The 20,124-nt window shown below is 39.6% G+C and overlaps 1 protein-coding gene across 1 annotated transcript in view; it reads left to right on the forward strand.

Annotated features, from left to right (window-relative positions):
* The window catches only part of SLC9A9 (solute carrier family 9 member A9), a 310,159-nt gene that overhangs the window by 232,985 nt on the left and 57,050 nt on the right, over positions 1–20,124 (forward strand). Inside the window, exon 14 of the mRNA XM_037908590.2 lies at positions 5,887–5,966. Coding sequence (XP_037764518.1) covers positions 5,887–5,966 — 80 coding nt within the window. The remainder of the gene's footprint in view (positions 1–5,886; positions 5,967–20,124) is intronic.

Raw genomic sequence — 20,124 nt, forward strand, 5'->3', positions numbered from 1 at the left:
TAGGCCACTAGGGACCAAGGAGGCTATTTGAGAAACTGCATGTGCTTATCTGTCACCCCATTGTCCCTGCCTTTTTCCGTGTTCGTCTGAAAATGTTTAAAGTACAGCATTATGTGCTGTCCCAACCCTAGTCAAGTTCCCCTGCTGGACTTTCACTAGGCTGCCAGGTTTGGACCCATACACTGTGTGCTTCTGAGCTCCCCAGGAACTGAGTGGCTCCAGGCACTGTCCCTTACTTTGGCTGCTCAGCTCACTCCCTGAGCAGAGACCCTCCTTGGAAGTGGGACCTCCTGGTCCCTCGGCTCCAAGACCAGTGCTGAACCCTCCAAGACTCCCCAGTAGTTTAAACGCAACCTTCCCAGAATGTCACCCTTGTGGGCACTCTGGGTTATAGTTTACCCCTTCGGAGATACAAGATAGTAGAAGCAAATAGACATATTTTGCAGAGGAATTTCTAAAACAAAACATGCTTTCCCCAAAGACAGCACATGAGGAAGCATTCCCCCTTTTTCCTTTCCTTGAACTTCTCTGCTTCTGTGTTTTTTAAAGGCCTGCACTAACACTTCTGTCTCTTTGCTCCCCTTCTGGAGATTTTTCACTCTCTCCTCTCCTCTTGAAATCTGGTTTTACCTACATTGCAGCTACAGTAACAATATAGACAGCAGTATCTTTTCCAGTTTACAGCACTCTAAGACATACTGATTAACATCAGAGATTATATTGCATTGTACAATATAAACATTATTTCACCTTAAATGTGTTTTTTTTTCCAGGGGGCTAGGCGTGGTGAAAATATGCTTGCACTAGACATCAGTAGATAGGACTTCTAGTTTTCTTCCTTTTTCTATGAAAAATGAGAAATACATATTTGTGAATAACAATAAGGCACCCACTGACCCAAACTGTGTTCTGTTAATTAACACCTAGTTCTATTGACAAAACTCAGCAGCACAAGAGGGTAGGTCTGAATAAATATAACACATTCCACCCCCAATCATGTCTAAATCAGCATACTTTATTGTAAAATATTTTTACCTAGCAAGGTAGTCTTGTTGCTCTGATTTCCTTTTTAAATGTTTACTATTTTCATTTCTCCAACATGTTAACTGTAGCTCTTATATTAATTTTTATTAATACAGTTCTCTATTTCATTGTGTGTTTCTTCTCTTTTTAATTTAGTGCTATGGACTGTTCACCTTTTCTTTCAGATTGTTTCTTTAAAGTTTTCTCTTTTCCTTCATCTTTATCTTTTCTTTTCCTCTATTGTTTTAGATAATTCATTTTCTTTCTCTTTATTTTTCTCTCACACAATAGATATGAGTTTTTTATTTTTATTTTAATCTATCTTCCCTATTAACTTTCAGTTTTCTTCATATATGTGCTATTCTCTCTTTCATACTACAGGATTTTTTTTTAATTTTTATTTTTTGGCCATATCTTATACTTAAATAACTACATTCACCTGAAAGAACCTTAAAGCATTATTCAGTTGTATAGGACATGTCACAGCATGAAGCTCAGGGATGGGAAGTGGCACTCATGCACACACAATTTTTGGCTAAGGAGATTGGCACAAACAAACCTCGTGCTATTGTGAAAAGTGTTTTGTGATCCTTAATGTCCAAGAAGAGCAGATAGGACCTTGATTTTTAAGTGTTCAGCTGAACAAGACACAGAGTTCATTGGGCAGAATCCATTTTATCTAATTCAAAAGGATGAAGAGCTGGCACAGTCACCACTGTTGAGATTTAAACCTTTGACTCAGGTTTTCCAAACCAGAGGGGATTTCATACCTGACTGTTTCATTTACTGCTTTAGCGAGGGAGACATGATGGAATAGTCCAAGAAGCACAGTCACAATAAGGGCCAAGTTATGTCTGAAACCTTCCCATTTGTGTCCTTCTCAGCTGTAGTCCCTGTTCTCATTTGAGAAGCAATGGACTGCTCTCTGTCTCTACTAGTAGGATCTAGTTACTCCAACAGAGCTGGGGGAAGAGCAGGGGCATGTCCCCATCCCCCCTCTCCATCAAACACCTGAGATAACAGGCTAATGACACAGACAATGTTAGAGAAGGTGTTTGGATAACAGTATCTTGTGTCATCAGCCTGTTATCTAACACACTTTATTGTCAATCCCAGGTGTTATCAAACTGTTTTGAGCTTTGCCTGGCTGGTTCTTGTAGCTATCACACAAGATGAGGTGCAGAGAAACCTCTGATTGCATGAGGGAGGAGAGAGAGAAGCTAACTTGTCTTTTGACTAGAGTTACTTTTTTTTCTTTTTCGGCTTTCATTATGTTGTATTTGTTTGTTTTTCTACAAACTTAATCCTTACAAATACCACCCCCACCCCACACACACACAGTCTGTTGTATACCAGTTTCTCAGTTGGTGTAAATCAGGGTAATTGCATTACCTTCAATAGAGTTACACCAGTTGTGGGTCTGGCCTCTTCAGTATGACTGGAGATGGGGACTGGGCTGTGGAAGGATCAAAGCCAATGGGCCCATGACTATGCAGACCCAGTGGTCATTCACCCTTCTTTGCACAATGGGATGCAAGTGCTGATGGTGCTATTGCAGTTCTTGGGCTTCAGTAGGTGAGCAGCTCTGCGGTCTGGTGGAAATAATTCCAGCCCCTCTTCCTGACACAAGATCCCCTATACAAAGCCCATCTATCTATTCAGCCATAGTACAGCAGACAAGGATTTGGCCCACTGTGGGTTAAACTAAAGCTCTGAGGCAATCTAAAGAGTAAATAGGTAACATTGCTGTACCTTAGCGTTTCTATGTATTACCCACCCTAAATACCAATATGTCTGCAACCTTAACTTCCCCTCCAATTATTTTATTTGTGGTTACTTTCTGGGTTCAGATAAGCACTATGCTCCTCAAAGCTCAGAAACCATGCTGCTAATGATGAGCCTGTCCTGACTCTGGAGAAACATTTTACTATAATCCTACTTCTAGTACAAGCCCATTTTATTGTATCTTCCAGTAGATAGAAGGCATGTTATATCCTGGACGTGGTAGTGGGAAGAGTAATTATTTGCTGAGGATATTAGTGTAGTTATTGGGAAAGACAGACATTACTATTGAACCCAGGACAGTAGGGCACACAAATTTTAGATTCAAGACCACCAGAAACACGGGCTGAGTAGTTTTACTGCATTACTGTTGCATGCTGGAGCCACACTAATTAAATATTGCCCACAGATCACTAGCTTTTCTTAACAGTGATGCATATTTCCCCCTGGGGCAAGCAGAGTGATCCAATTTCTGAAGCTTAAGAAAATCTCATTGTCCATAAGGAGAAAAATAACCCCAAGTTCATCCTGGTCAGATACTCCCTTTGTGGCTTATCACGTTCGCTGTCAGGAGGAGATACAGGAAGCTGTGTTTCAAAATAGCAGCTCTTGGCAGATTGTGTCTATAATCCCCACCTGGACTTCACAGAGCCCTGATCTGTACACCATCCACATTAGGGGTCTCCCCATCAGTTTCTTTTTTACTTCCCTAGTTCTGTCTTTTCTCAGGTGCATTTATCATCAAACCCTCTTGCATAAACAGAACGTACAATAGGTTAGCTCATTTATTTCCACTCATTTATTGATGGGCTTTCATAACTCAGTTCTGAAAGGCCATCAATAATGTGTAGAAATAAATGAATGCAGTCAGTCCACTGCATATCCTACACAATTCGAATATAAGCACAAAAAGCTAATTCTGATGACCAGGCGTGAAGGATAAATAGTCATTAAGCTACAGTCTGTTACAAAAAAGACAAAGCTTTTTTTTGCAGGTTTTTTTTAACAAGGATCTAATTAATTTCCTCACAAAACCAAGATGGTTGATAAAAGCTTTTTTTCAGCTGATTTGTCTCTCCGCTATCCCATTAGGTGCATCTCCACAGAGGCTACACAAAAGGAATGTATTTTCTGGAAATATTTTTGGAAGAATGCTGTAGGCGTGTTATAGGTCTCATGGGAAGTTCAAGCAGCTTACTGTATAGCTAGAATAGCTCACTCACTAACTAAAGTTCAGTAAAAAGAGATGTGTTTAACTGTCTATTATTTCTTTAGCTCCTGGGAAGGAAAGTGTCCTTACACTTTCATTCTTCCTACTAGCCTCTCGTGCAGGCCTGCTGGGAAACTGCAAGTGACTTTTTGAAAATACATAGGTTATTCCTGTGTAGGGGCTGGAAGTAATGCCAATTTCAGTTCACAGAGATCCTCATATTTTTCCATCAGACTGCTGGCATAGTGTGCCCCCCACTGCCACTAGCCAGCCCTGCAGGAAAAGCTGTAGGTTCAGACTTTAAACCTGCAGATCCCTGAGGAGCTGCCAGAGGCCAGGAGCATCCACAGCCCCTGCTGCCTCTCCGCCATCCCTTGATGGTATCGTTCCTGCAGGATCTGGGCTACCATGAATTCCCCAGGCCATCATCATTGTCTATGAGACCTCCCTATACCAAAAGGATTTTATGGCATGAGCGGAAGCCACACAAGTTAAAACTGAATCCTTCCACTCAACTCGATGGAGCTGAATCAGCTCCCAGGAATAATATTTGGTCCATGTGCTACAGGTGTAAGTTTATCATGCTCAATCCTGCAATTCTAGTGTTGACAAAACTACCACTGACCTCCTTGGGAGTTTTGCTGATATGAAACCTCGGGAGTCAAACTCAAGCTTCCACCAAAGCTAGAACATCCACATTGCTATTTTTAGTGTGTTCGCTCAAGCCCTGCTAGCGCAAGTCTGTCTGCTTGCGTTGAGAGACTTGCTCCCAGCTGCAGAGTAGCCATACCCTATAGGGTATTATCCAAAGCCCAATTAAATCAATGTAAAGATTCCTTTCTGTAGGGTTTGGATCAGGCCTTAGCAGTGGGCAGCCTATTATTGTGAACCTTACCTGCATCATGGTGTGTATAAGGGACAAGAATGTTTGTATTATTAGCTTAAAATGGAGAAATAATGAGACCAATTGAACTGAAAAATGCAAAGTAAAATTTTCCCATTAAGCATTCCATGGAGAATGAAGCTTTTAAAAAAAAATACGTACCTCAAACTTAAAGCCAAAGAGGAATAAAATTGTAATGGAGTGTGCTATTTGGAATGCCCATTCCCATTTCTATTCCCATCCTGTTGTTAATTCTTATGCTATTTTTCACATAACACCCAGAGCGTAACTAATTACCCATCTAGTATATGAGGAGGTTGCAAACATATAATTCCAGACTGTGACCATGATTCTGCAAGCTGTTCTGTGGGAGGCAGACCCCTGTGCCCATGCAGAATCCAGCTGAAGTCAGCTTGCAGAATGGGGACCAATGTTTGGAATCAGTGCAGGAAAATACTGAAAACTACCTGTAGTCCCCAGTGGTGGTATAGTTTTTGTGTACATTTTTATTTGTTTTTCTTATAAAGCAAAGAGGAAAAATAGAAAGGAAACTAGTGTCATAATTATTAGAATATTATGCTCCCTTTGGAATGACCTTTTTGTAAGCCATAAACAAATACCATCTGAACTTGACAGGAGTAAACTGAAATAATCCCACTACAGCAATTTAACAGAAATATCGTTTTTATTGATCTCAGAATATAGTGCTTCTCAGCTGCTTAATAAAATTGGAATCGTTAATAAATGTAAATGCTGAATTATTCCATTCGAGTACCAGCACAGCAAAGAGAAATGTGCTGATGATCTAATTTGTCCATGAACAGATTCACATACTGAGATGAAATCTGGGCCAAAGAGGGTTGGGTTTTTTTAATAAAAAAAATGCAGGTAAATGTAATTTGGTTTGACAAGTATTTTTAATATCAAAACTTTGTTTTATTTATGTTTCAAAAACTCTTTTGATTTTATATATGTATTTATTTTGCAGAGAGCGACTACTGCGGATAAGAACACAACCAAGGCTGAGAGTGCGTGGCTGTTCAGAATATGGTATGGATTTGATCATAAGTATCCTTTTATTTTTGTAAACCATGGACATTAGCTTCATTAAGCATTTCCAATGTGATCCGAATCAGAGTCCAAATATCACTCTTTAAAAAAAAAAAAAAAAAGTGAAATGAAATCACAGCCATTGTAAGGAGAAGAAATAATGAATGGGATTTCAAATACAATATTGAAATATGCAAGTCCAGTTGTAGCATATTCCTAAATGAGGTGATAGGGAGGGAGAGCGAATCAGGCTGGGAACACTTGCACACATCAAAGTTTCATCAATGTATTAAAATAAATTAATCTTGTCTAAATCTGGGATATAAAACGTGTGCAGGAACGAGCCAGTTACAATGTTGTTCCAACTTGGGAGTGAATTCACTGGTCAGGAAAGTGAGACATTTAAGACCATATAAAGCCTGATTGTGGATGGCCCACATGCAAGTGAGCAAGGGCCCATGAAGTCTCCCTTGAGTCTTCCTGCACAAGGCCCAGCCACAATCACCGTCCCCTGGGCACAGAGGCTACTGTCTGCTTGTACATCTTGGTTCAGTAGCCACTAAAGAGAAGGTGCAGAAGGGATGACGCACTGGCCCTGGTCATACCTCCCCAACAGGCATCCAGAAGTGTATATTCCACACCCCATGTGGGGGGAGAGGGAGCAGTGGGCACATCCTCTGGGTACTGGGGGGGCTCCCTGAAGCACTGAGCCTTCTGGAGAAACAATGGTTGCTGGTGCACCTGGTGGAGCAGAGCAGGGCCACCTTGCCTCCACACAGGCTGCTTCTAAAAGCCACACTGGAGCCCACAGAGCCTTCTCCACAGCCATGTACCTTGTATCCTTACCAACACCTGTGTAAATTGGCTGTAACAGGCTATCATGCTGGTTTCGTATCCGTTTTACATGCATTTTGCACACGTCTCAGTGAGACCTCGTGAAGCAAGACAGTAGAGAATCAATGTTACAGAGCAGGTATCAATGCAGTGAAGATAACAGGAGTCATTCTGTTGGCTTCCATGGATACAGGATCAGGCACTAATTTGGCAACAACCTCAGTGCTGCCTAGCCAAACTCCTGCTGTTCCATCATGCTGCACCATACTGGAGCACAGAGCAACACTCATGCCATAAATTTCTTGTATGTTTTTCTGAGCACAAGCAAACTTGGATGAGAACGTATTACAACTGATAAAATGTTACTCCATAGCAATGCAGCTTCTTATTAGAACTCCAGTGACATTATCCCTCAAAAAGTCTTCCAATAGGCAAGACAATTTGGTAAGAAATCTCTTTTGGTAAGAAATATAAATATATGGCCCCTAGTTTATCTATCCAGGCAGTTCTAAGGACCAAGAAGTTAGAATTAAAATGTTTCACTAGAACAGGCTTAAGTTCACAGTTTTATACTTTCCAAGCACAGTGGAAAATGGCATGCACAATGCACTACAAAGGGGAAGAATGTGTGTAAAAAATAATACTGAATGCCATCATTGCTTGCTTTAGATACACACTGATCCCACTCCTTCAGAAAGAAGAGCCTGTATATCAGTAGGAAGGGGAGAACCGGGCAGAAAAGGAGACGGTTAAGAAAAAGGGAGAGAGAATGGGAAAAGAAAGGAAAGTGAAGAGGGATGAGTGAATGAGAGAAGGAAAAGAAAATAAAGAGGGAGCTAGGAAGACAAAATAAAGGGGAAATAGGGTAGGGATAGAAGGGGAAGAAAGCAAGAACCAATGTAAAAAGAGCAGAAGATAGACCAAAGGGAAGTAAAGGGCTAGGGGAAAGGTGGACTTTAGGAGAAACAAGGACAAGGTCAGTGAAAAAAGGAAGGGAATAGTGGAGAGAAACAGAAGGAAAAAATGGTGGGAGAGGAGAGGGGTTAGCTGAATCTATGATCCAGGTTGCTGTGAAGTGGCAAAGCAAGCCCCTTCACCATTATCTTTTTGGGGATCCCCTGCAGAATATAGAAATCCCAAAGGAAGAAACCATGTAGATCTCCAATTCAGAACAATAGCCCTTTCTTCCTGCTCAGTTTAGAAAGTTTGACTTCCAAGGTGTTTTTATTTCAAGAAAACATTAAATTTCTAAGTGATTTTTGAAGAGATTCTCAAAACGAAAGCAAATTTACATCTTAAGTAGCAATCTGTCTTCTAGTCTGGTAATAATCTTTCTCCAGTGTTCTCATTTTCAAATACTGCAGCCCTGCCATTATCCTACAGGTGTATTTTCATTTTAAAAAATATGACTTTTACGCTTTATTTATGCTGAAGACTTATGTTCAAATCCCTAAGGAGAAGGATGGTTCAACCCACTAATGTTTGGACTGACAGTTCTGAGCTTTTCTGCAGTGTGAGTCACTATTCTGCTTCTCAGATATGTTCCTATTCCTTAGAGAGAGACAAATTATCCAAGCAAACTTTTCTTCAATATCTGTGTCCTTCTCTTAGCAATGTTATGAAGTTGTGCTGCTGAATTTAAAAGATGAAATTAATACAATTGTCATGTAGTGCAGTATTTATACTTAGTACAGGATTGCACAATAGATTATGATAAAGCCTTCAAAGAAAAGGTGCTGAAAAGTAATCATCTATCTGGTTACACACTTAGGAAGAGTCCATGCCTGTGACATTTCTGTGGCCTGACATTTGCTCTAAGGCACCAACACTGGTAATAACATCTCTAATGTCTGTTTATTTCGTGCAAAGAGGCACAATTGCAGCAATCAAAGGTTGCCTTATTTCTTGCTGTCATTCTAAAAGATTTCCTACATTGACTTGGAGAATGTTTTAGGGACAACATTGTAAATTCAGCCACTGGGGGCCTAATCCAAAGCTAGTTCGAATCAATACGGGTCTTTTCATTTGCTTTAATTGGCATTGGATCTAGTCCTAGATATCTAAGAAAAATACATCTCTCTCTAACACTAAGATGAAGGAACATTAACATCAGAACAGTGAAAATTAAGAAGAAATAATTTGAGAATCTGGATACTCCCATTGAGTTTTTCATTTCAATGTTGCGGTAAGTACAGAACACGATAAAACATTTGGTATGTTAATGTGGCTAAATGTCTGTCTCTGTGTTCATGTTTCTATAGCTTGGAGTGTATCACCATTTTGAGCTGTAATATAATACTAAAAGCTGATGGGAAAGAAAAGTGTGTGTGGAGGAAATACTAAATATTTCAAGAATATTTATTGAGGTAATAGAATTAATGTCCCAGCACTGTGATGTACACGGTATAGTATGGTTGTTTCAGTTTCTTTCAAGGGCAGACAGTGTATTTGTATTGAATATAGTGAGATTTAACTAAAAAATAAAAGCGCAAGTGGAATTTTTGATTCTTTCCATTTTGGGTCATTAGCACATGAGGACTCGGCCCACAGAAAGGTTGGAGTGAAGGTGTTCACTGCATGAGCATACCAGGAAAGGAACTGTGACTCAAGGAACCATCCTTGTCTCTTCTTGCTCCAGGGTGATAGTAATCTGCTGCTATCTTGTACCCACTTCAGCTCCCCAACTACCACAGGCTCCACCCATTCCCCACCCCTTCTCAACCATTTGCTTCAGAGAGGTAGTATGCAGGCATGCTGCATCCACTTACTTCAGGTCTCGGTAGCTTGTGTAGCAGTGAAAGGGAGTTCTTTCCCCACTACGGAGGTATATAGTGCAAGTCACAATCTAGCCCAAAGAATGATAACATTTTAGAGTAGTGACTCACAAAGAACCTTTCCCTGTTTTTCAATTACTATTGGGAATACATACAACTTAACCAACCAATTTGGGTTAAACAATCTTGTACCAGATTCTTTGTCCACTAAAATTTCCTTCTCTTTTTTTGTGTTCGGGTAACTGCCATTTCCCCAACTTAGGTCATTTTGCTCTTGCTGTGCCCACAATGGCCCTCACTACCCATTCTGTGGCGTCATTCTGAAAGAAGACTACTGGCTTCTCACTGTCTGTAACCCAATACATAATGAGTAGGACACAGTGATGGTGAAGATGAAGGAATGGTTGAGGGGGAAGAATGGAGTATTTTAAAGGGGAAGAAAAGAGAGAGAACATAATACATGTTAATATATTAATACAGTGCTGACTCTGTACTTTTAATGGATGAGCTCTCTCTTCAACATAACACATTAAAAGTTAGACTGAGGAACAACAGATACTGCAAGGCAGAGGAAAAGATGCACTGAGACTCCTTAGAAGAAATGGAGTGAAGCCAATAAAAAGGGAAAGAGGAGGAAGACCAAAGGCAAGGGATGCATAATAAGTTTGTTTTTATTACTTAATAAACACTGTGTGTAATGGGCTTCTTCTCAGGCTCAGCCTACAACCAGGACTGACTGATTGTTTCCTGCCAAAGGTGTAGGGATGAGGCTGAACCTGATGTGGCATTCCCACATTGGACAACAGAGAGCAGAGCAGCCGCTATTCCTGCCTCTAGTGTCGTGGAGGGGAAGCGACAAGTGAGCATTTGCAACAGGAAGATAATTACAAAATATATGCAAGAGCCTGAGATGATGTGTGTTGGTGGAGTAGGGAATGCTGGGATTGTGGTGATACAATGATAGGCCCATCTCTTCCTTGAGATAACTCTAATGATTTCAATGGAAATTAGTCATAAATTCCTTTCAGGGCCTGGTTTAAGTGCCTTCTCTTCTGAGTTTCTTTTACACATACTGCATTGAAGGAGGAGGAGCCACTCTCTCTTCCTTTACAGATATCTGTTGAATTTGAGGGGCCAAATTCCCTATTAGGCCAAAGGAAGCTGTGTTCAGGAATAGATATAGGAGCACTGTGATTGAATAAATCAACTTTTCATGGAAAAGCTTACCTGAGTATTTCTGAAATTATTCACCATTCTGATGTATTCCTTTCAGAGTCTAAAGGAAAGATATTTATAGTCTTCCCTCTCCCCTTGAATCAGCTAAGAGGAATTGCATTGATTTTAAAGGCTTTCAAAGTTTATTCTGTTTAATTTAGTAGACTGTTTTCTTTTTTATCCCTCCCTATGGCTTGTATATGGGCTAAAGGTACATTTTACTTCATAGGAAGTCATTAGAAGTCTGATTGTGAGAACACAGAACAGCCTTTCTTTTGCTTACCAAAGGCAATATTATGCATTCCAAAGGAGGAAGAACTGACAGTCAAAGGGAATTTCATCATCTTATGATCTTCAGCTGAACCTTCCCTATATGATGACTTGTCATTGTCATGCCAGAAACAGATGCCTTAGAAAGAGATGGGGAATTACTATCGCAATGTCACGTGTATATAATTTTCTCCTTCTGAATGGAAATTGAGGGGTATCCTAGTTACTAACATTTTTAGTTAGATAGTGGTGATATCTTTCACTTATGCAGCACCTTTTTAATCTGAAGGACACCAGACTGCTTTATTATTATTTATTGTTTGAATTTCAGTAGTACCTAGGAGCCTCGGGCAGGGACCAGGAACCCATTGAGCTAGGCACTGTACAAACACAGAAACAGATGGTCCCTACCCCAGAGAGCTTACCAATGGAGTATAAAACAAGAGACAACTGAATATAGACTGACAAGGGAGTAAAAGGAAACAATGAGCCAATATTGGTCAGCGTGATTGGCACTGGTCTGAGCTCATAAGCAGCCTAACCATTGTCAAGTTTTTTTTGTGGCATCATGGCAAAGAGGAGTTTGAAGGAGGGATTTGAAGGAGAAGGAGGTAGCTTTTCAGATGCTTCCATGAAGCAAATCTCAGGCATGAAGGGCAGCATGGAAGAAAGCATGAAGATGCTTGTTTGAAAATTTAACAAGTGAGTGATGGTGACCTGGACTAAAAGATAATCCTCTCACTCTCACCACTGACCTAGCTGACAACTTCACAGCCATGCAAGTTGGAATTAAGGGAAGGAAGCAAAGAACCCTTTACCCAGATGCAGCTGACACAAGTTTCAGGTACTCATATACCAGTGGTGGGTGTAGTATAAGAAACATGGATAGACAGAAAATTTCAGGCAGGCTGAAAACCAGGATATGAGGTCTAACACCTCTGCTTAAGCAAAAAGACTCTGAAGATCTTTAATTACCCCAAGTGGTCAGGATTTTGCCTTCAGCTCTCCTTGCAGATGGCACTTAAAACTGCAAACTGCTACATAACATCATTCTGGTGAATTAGTTTGTTACTGACTTAGGGACCTATTCAGCTGCAAAGAAATCTGGCCATTGGAGCTCTTTAAGCCCCAGAAGTCTGCTTGCGGTAGTCACGCAGTGGACTGGTGTATTCAGAGACTGGGTTGGCCTGTTGTACAAGGTGAAAGTGGAACACTCACCTACTGTTTGGCTGGATCTTGGCAAAGAGAACTGACAGCTGGCTGCTTGTGGAGCTCATGTAAATTAGTTCCTTGCCTCTTCGAGCAGCACCACTGAGTATTCTTGTTCTATCCCGCTCCCTCATTCTGGAGCCATAGAAAGACTGAAAGTTACAATAGCCGTAGGACTGCGAAGCCCTGTAGGAACAAGAGAGACATGGTCTGTTCTCTTAGCTTGAATGGTGCAGGGTGTAGGAAAGGAGAGGGACCTCTCCCAGTGCCAGTCACTGTAGCTGAGGTTGAATGGGAGCTCCTGCCACCATCAGTGTGGGGCTTCCTTCTCCTTCTCTTCATAACTGCTGCGATTACTTTTCAGAGTGATAGCTCCTTGGGTTGAGGAACGCCTCTTCTTTCTTTGTTAGCAGTTCCAACTCTGTAAGTGAGCTGCCAGCTGTGAGATAGTCTTTGGAATGGTCAGCCATTTTCAGTCTTCTCGTTAGCTGGCTGTCAACCAACCGAGAAAGAACTCATCTTCTGTATGGATGTCAGGGAGGCACTGTCCCTAGGAAAAAGGAGAGCAACTGTGTAAAGCTTTATGTGGTCATCACCAAGGAGTAAGGGCCCCTTGACTACTAAGCAGTTGCAGTGGCCAAGTATATCATAGAGCTGTCTCATATACAGGATCTGCAGAGTCAGCTTTTGGGTTCCATAGGACCCCCAGAAACAATAGTATTAATAGCAACAATTGCAATTGCTCTGAACTTGCTTCAGAATTCATTCAAACAACCTCTTTGTGGACATGCAATCTGAATTAAGAAGCTGACAGTGAAAACTCAGTGTTCTCTGTTGTTGTGTAGAGAATCAGTACATCCGATTTGGGGCCATCTCCTGGCCCTTTTCAAGGACACAAGACTGTAGAGATCCTGCAAATTAACTTAATAAACAAACATGGCTAATAATTAACATGAATAATAAGTGACCTCTGTTTGTCCACCATTTGGGAAAAGGAAACTTGGGATAAACAATTTTTAAACAATTCTCCATTGAATATGAAGTTGACGAGTTCTCATTTACAAAATTGCTCACATGTCAGTTCTCAATCTGTTTGCATCCTGATATTCTCATAGACAAGAGAGGGGAACAGTATTTCATTGTAAGAGACATACTTTTAACTGTCAAGGTGTTTCTCCTGCATAACAAGTTTTTTCAAATTAGTTTGTCCTCAGTGTGATGTATGAAAACTGAGGACATTATTTATTTTAAACTTTGTTTTCAGTCTGCAGACTGAGTCAGAATTTAAAGCATAAGAAAGATTCATGTAGATAAGATTGTGTGTCCCCTGTAATATTACTATTGCAGTGTACACAGTTATTGCTTGGAAAGCATGCCCAAAAATTCAGTAGCTCTTCATTGGTCATACTGTGTCCGACCATACTAGCATTTCACTCATATCAATATAGTAGATATAAGGAGACAACAGGGCATGTTTAAATGTATTATCCCTGGGTGTTTTCTATCTTTATAGTTTAAAACCAGTATTTCTTAATATAGTTGTTCTGGTTTGTCTGTGTGTTGCATATAGAAAATTCATTTTGATTTCTCATCTGTTAGTTTCTCAATAAAAACTCCAACTCCCGCCCCCCATATCTTAATAGCCACCTCACAGATACAAATGCACCCCAAAGAGGAAGCTGCAAGAAGACTTCTCAGTGCTACCAAAACCTGCAACTATCTAGTCACTGTAATAGTAAGAATTAGAAAAAAGGGTGGGTGCGGGGGAGGCAGGGATGGAGAAGAATAGCATGACTTCAAAAAAGCCATTAGAGTCAAGGTCATTCTCTCCTTCTCTGGATGTCCAAACTAACCATCATTCTTACTTCCTTGTAGGTCTGTCTCTCTTTACTGTAAAGTCTTAGCAAACAAGGAAGCAGAGGTAAGGAGCATGAACAGTATTAGCGTTCCAACTGAAGATGGTGGTGTTTTTATTATGATTAGTTTGCCATTATTGAGAATCTGAGGGTTGCTGACATTTCCAGATGAATTCCCTGCTGGGTTGCAGAGTACAATGGATAGAAAGTAGATTAAGTCTTTGGTGCCTGCACCGTAACATTTGGTGCATTTTCTATAGTGACTGGCCTTTGTCCAGGTACTTGAATAGGGACGGAGAGCCACAAAAATCTGAGCACAAAACCACCACTGATTAGACAAAATATTCAGTAAAGATATCTAGAATTCATTCTCAGTTCCTTGAATCTGTGGAAATAGGTGATATTTTGGGATAGGCATAGACATATTACACATAATGCCCAGTCAAAATGACTTAGGATTTTTTGAAAACCTAACCTTTGATAGTTAATATTAGAGAGGGCAGTACTATAAAGATCTGATGTTATCTGTGCCAAAGAAGACTTTCCCACCCTCCGCCAGAAAATCCATTGGCAGCCTCTGGCTCTTGTAATAGTCACAGTACCAACAATGGAGGAAGTAACAAAACTTTCAGAGGGTCACATAACTATTATAACTTTTGAATATTTATCTAAACCTTTTGGGTATGCAAACTTAAACTGGAAATCCCAGGAGAGTGAGATTTCTTGAGGGCTTCTGGTACTTCCTACTTTTGCTCAGCCAGGAAATATTGCTAGAAGAGCCGCCCAGGTCCTGCCTCCAATAAAATTCACCAATTCCTAATTACACCATGAAACTTTTTCAGTTTGGTTCAAGCCACTTCCCTACATTTAGGATGCCACATTCATGAATGAAGCCTAGCATAGTCAGATCAGCTACTGACATGTGGCCAAAAAAGAAAAATCTTCAACATACAGAAACAGATAAATAGATTTTGTTCAAACTAAAAAAGTCACCTTTGGAAAAATATTAAGAGTAAACATCTTTATCACAAAAGAAATTTGGGAGTTTCATTCCCAGAAAGATACTGCCAATGTGAAGAAAGTTCATAGAAACACAAGAAAAAAATATTAGGGTGTTGTGGTGACAAATTTAAAAGGACAGATTAAAAATTAGTGATTTCATGAAAACTAATGGAGGACATAATAGTCTATAAAAAAGTGAAGGCTTTCCCAATCAAAGAAGGAGAGGAGTGACTAGACTAGAACAAGAGGATATAACTAGAAGTAATGAGATGAAGTTAAAAAAAGTAAAAATTCAGACTTACTGTCAGTCTCTCACCCCTAACAGAAAGATTTAATAAACTGTGGAATGTTCTCCCATGGCAAACTGGAAGCCCAATTGTTTTGTACGTTTAAAACAGGACTGACTAAAATAGCAAAAAATATGTTATAGAGAACAAACCTGCATTGGCAAGAGAAGGGACTAGATCTGCTCCATCTCTAATTTCTATCCTTTTATGGTTATATGAAATACCACCAAAATTAAGTTATTCTTGAAGCAGGGGTTGTCAGACTGAAGACTTTTACATTGCTACTAGCAAAGCCATTATAGTGAATTTCTTGAACTCTAAAGTCTTCATAGTAGTGTGCAGTGCTGCTGCCTTTGAAGGAATAAATAAAGGGACATATGGGGAAAACTTTATTGGATTTTAAGAAAATCAATGTTCAAAGTAAACAATGAGTGTTGCAGACATGGGACAGGTGGGAAAGGACAATTGAGTCATCATTATTGGATTCTTAAAATCTGGGCATGCTTTTGTATTAAAAAGAGATTCACAGAAGAGTCAGAAAATACATAAGCTTTTAAAGTTATTTATTGAATTTTTTCTATCGTCTTAAAGAGACAGGTATGGCCAAATACTATCCTCAAATCCTTGTGGATGTCCACTGATTTCAGAGGGAGTTGCACATTGGTAACTGAAGGCAGAATTTGACCCACAATCTGCAGTAGACAATATGATGTCCAATAGTTAGAATTTTTATTTAACAACATGATTCCCATGAGCTAGAGCATCTTCTATTGGTGCTATATAAGGTGTTCTCAAACAAGGACCACTTCTGAATACAGCAGTTGTCTCATGGGCTCCTTCCCTTCAGATCACAACTGTGTGATCCACCTTCTCCTATAAGCAGCTTCATAACATTCTTGTGGTAACTATAGTAATATCAGGGAAGCATATAATATATTTTAATTAGAGCTGACTAGCAACCAGAATTGCCATTTTGCAGGAAATTCCAAAATTTCCAAACAAATTCTACAGAAACAACAAAAAATGACATTTCAAAATTTCATACAGAATGGGAATTCCAAAATTTTGTTTTAAAATAGAAATTTCACTTTGAAGAATTGTCAAGGCTACCCAGGAGGGGAGCTGGGCAGCTTGAGGAGCCAGGGAGCCTTGGTTCCCAGGCTGCGGAGGCCCTGGGAGCCTGCATTTCCAAGGAACCAGGAGACTGGAAGTTCTGGGAGCTGGACTCCTGACAGCCCACCTGGGAGCCAGGACTCCCCAGCAGTCCATCTGATGAACTGGCAGGATACCAGGCCAGGTTGTCCCAATGAGACTTTGCCTGGTTTCTGCTGGAATTTTCTCTGAACTAACACGTAACCATGGACTGTTTCAATATCAACAAATCCACATTTTCCAACAGCAAAACCTTCCATCTGGAAATTTCTGACCCGCTCTAATTGTAATTTCATTTAGCATGTTTTAGCAGCTGGAATTAAGGCATTCTTTTTAGGCCACCACCAAGTTCTTTGTGAACCACTTATGGTCTGCACAGTTTTAAAACCTCTATGCGATATATCAGAGCTGAGAAATTCCAACCACACCTCACACTGATGGTTTACTCGGGGCCCAGTCCTGAAAGTTATTGATCAGAGTGATGGCTGCTCTCAGCTCCTAATAAGGGCACACACCACTTGACAGGAGGTACTCCACACCTGGCAGAATCAGGCCCTCACTGATTCTGATTTTCTTTTTCTTTTCACATTGCTGTGTGGTTTTAAGCCACCATTCACAATGGTAGCATGTTGGATTTGGACAGAGTTAAAATTTAAAACAGAAGAGAGATTCGGCACCTACAGTAACAAGACTGTATAAAGCACACTCCATTCTTCTCATAGACATGTTTTCTACAGAGCTGATACATTAATTATATTGACCCAATGCTAAATGTTCTTATGGAGAAAAAGGCAACAAGAAAAATTACTACATTTAAAATTATCGGCACTTTAGAAAAAGCAAAATACTTGCCAGTTCTCCCTTTTAGTCCCAGTACAGCTCTCCATCAGTTTCCAGTAGATATAGCAGTCAAAATAAAGAAGTTTAAGGTGCTGATCCAGGAGTCTTTCCATTGATTTCAATGGGCAATCGATGAGGCTGTAATCCAGATGGCATCTGAATTTACTGACAAGCATTTACTCTAGGTATGTGAAACAAAGTTTTCATCCCATGTGGTTTGTATTATTTTTTTTTTTTTTCTTTTCACTGTACTATTGGGGCATAGTACAGTTTGTACAAACAAAGAAGCAGCAGCCTAGGCTTGTATTGGTCCACTCAAGCATGAAATTATAGTTTGTTGGCTCACAATACTTAACAGCGCCCAGGAGACTTAAGTATGATACAGCAATACTGAAAGCTTATAACACGGACTTAATCAGCCATGCCTCAGAATCTCTTGCAAGTCTCATTATTTCATTTACAGCACTGCATGTGCAAGAAGTTACCTAATGTTATGTCTACAGTGTTTGAGAATTCCTCGGCACGTTTATCTTTCACTCTGTTCTCTTCAGTTAGCACATTTTAAAATGCTTCTCTTTGCATGCAGCATATTTTGTATATCTAGTACCACTTGCAGATGGCACTTTTTTTTTATAGCTGCAGTTGTCACCATGTGATATTGCTAATTACACAACTACCTAAGCAAGGCGTTGGTAATGGTTCCTAATAAGGACTTAATTATTAATGCTAAATTATAGTGGAATTCTTATAGAAGAATGCGAGTGTAAAGAAATTCAGCAAGATTAAGGTTATTATCAAGAATGCCAAAGGACATGTTAATGATTTATCACTTCTTAGAAATTGTTGAATCAAAGCATCCCACAGCACACTCTAACTGCCAGATGCAAAGCCCTTTGAAGTCACTGACAGCCTAAAACATAAAGAGCACAAGCTTATGTCACATATTAGATGGTAAAAGACAAAGAAAATTGCATTAACTACAGTTGCAATAACACACGCGTACTGTTACTTCTGATAGCAGCATCAATATCACAAAACCTAGTAGTCTGTGTTCTCTCATTACTGGATGAGAATAGGAATAAATTATTAGTTTGTGGGTTTAGTCATCAGCCCAGAGTGGGCCAGTATGAGTCCCCCAGTTTCCAGACGAGGAGCTCAATCTTCCTCCTTTTAAAAAAGGGGGATCCACTCCTATAGTTTAGCAGTGGAGGAGAAGCTGGTAAGATGGAACCTTTACTTATCCTAGGGATGTGGGAAGTAGGACATTTACAAGTTTTCCCCAGAGTTCATAATTGGTTTGCTAGTGAAGGGAGGGCGGGGCAGGAAAATAATAGATTGTAAAATAATGTCCTTGCATAATAGATGTTTGTTTTAAAAAGAAGATAATAACTGAATTTTATGTGTTCAGAATCCTGGAATCACTTTGCTAAGAGCAAACAACATTTACATGGAATGTTAGGCTATGCATATCGCATGAAAGAATGAAATAGCTATCCTGGTCTGGTGAGTTTATGGTCATCTTGTTTTAAGATGTAGTGTTATGCCTGATGGAAAGGAAGAGCTAAGCTGTTAAATATGTATTTATAAATCATTCTAAAGGGTGTATTATGTATGCAGTAGAGCAGATAACTCCTCTTGAACCTTTGTGTTTTTTCGTGTAAATATGTTTTGGGAACACGTGGTGTGCATGCTAAAATTGCTCTCAAGAAACATTCTTTAAAGCTCCTGGCCAGGTGCTGACTGATTTTTGAACATCATAATCTGTGCTGATTAGAAATTTGTGGGGCTTGTTGTCATCAAAATACTAAAAGCAAATAGAGCGTTTTCTGATCTAATTTCTTGCCATATTGCAGGACTTTAAAATAAATAGTGGGGGTTTTTTTAGTTGTACAAGTACAAAAAGGAGTTAACAAAAATAAAGAGATTATTTGTTTTAACATTGATTAATTTTAAATGGATAAGGTTCTCGTTTGTTTGATTGTTTTAAAATAGTGGATCAAAACACTTATCCTGAGGCTGAAACTTCGTCTCACAAGTTTTAATCAGTATTTTATTATTGCTGGTTACAAATGAAAAATACAGCTGCAATTTTAATTATATCATAAATAGTGACATTAGGCAGACTTTTCTGCGACTAATTTGGCCAAATTCATCCCTGAAGTAAACGGTATTACACCACAGAATGAACTTGGCCCTATCTGTGTATTTCAGCTCTTTAGGAACTAGTGTTAATTGTTTTTTCATCCCATTGCCAGTGATGAGCTATGCCCAGACAGACACTCACTAAAATACTGGTGGCATGGTTTGGCATATAAATTTACACTTTACATTTTTATATATACAGATGTGATCTAAAAATTTGTATTTTCCTAGCCTCAGTCGTTACTGCTTGCACATCACTTGGTGATAGCACTGATGAGTGAAATACAGCAGATATACATAAGCAATTTCACAAGAGAAACACGATCTACAAATCAGCTGCTAGTAGAATATCTACAAAACAGATTTTGGATTTCTACCACTTGAACTACTACTATATTCAGTCTGATAGGGTAACAAATGACGATTGCATGCTTCAATTGAATTTATTGAAAGGCACAAGTAACATTCATAAAAGTGAATTTTATTTCATGCAGTATGTGGAAAATACAGTAGCTTAGGTCTTAATCAACAGGTAGTAACAGTGTGTATTTAGCAGCAGGCCAGGAGTTATAAAATACAGACCAGCTCCCTGTAA

This window comes from Chelonia mydas, chromosome 9, assembly GCF_015237465.2.
Source record: "Chelonia mydas isolate rCheMyd1 chromosome 9, rCheMyd1.pri.v2, whole genome shotgun sequence".
Lineage (NCBI taxonomy): Eukaryota > Metazoa > Chordata > Testudines > Cheloniidae > Chelonia > Chelonia mydas.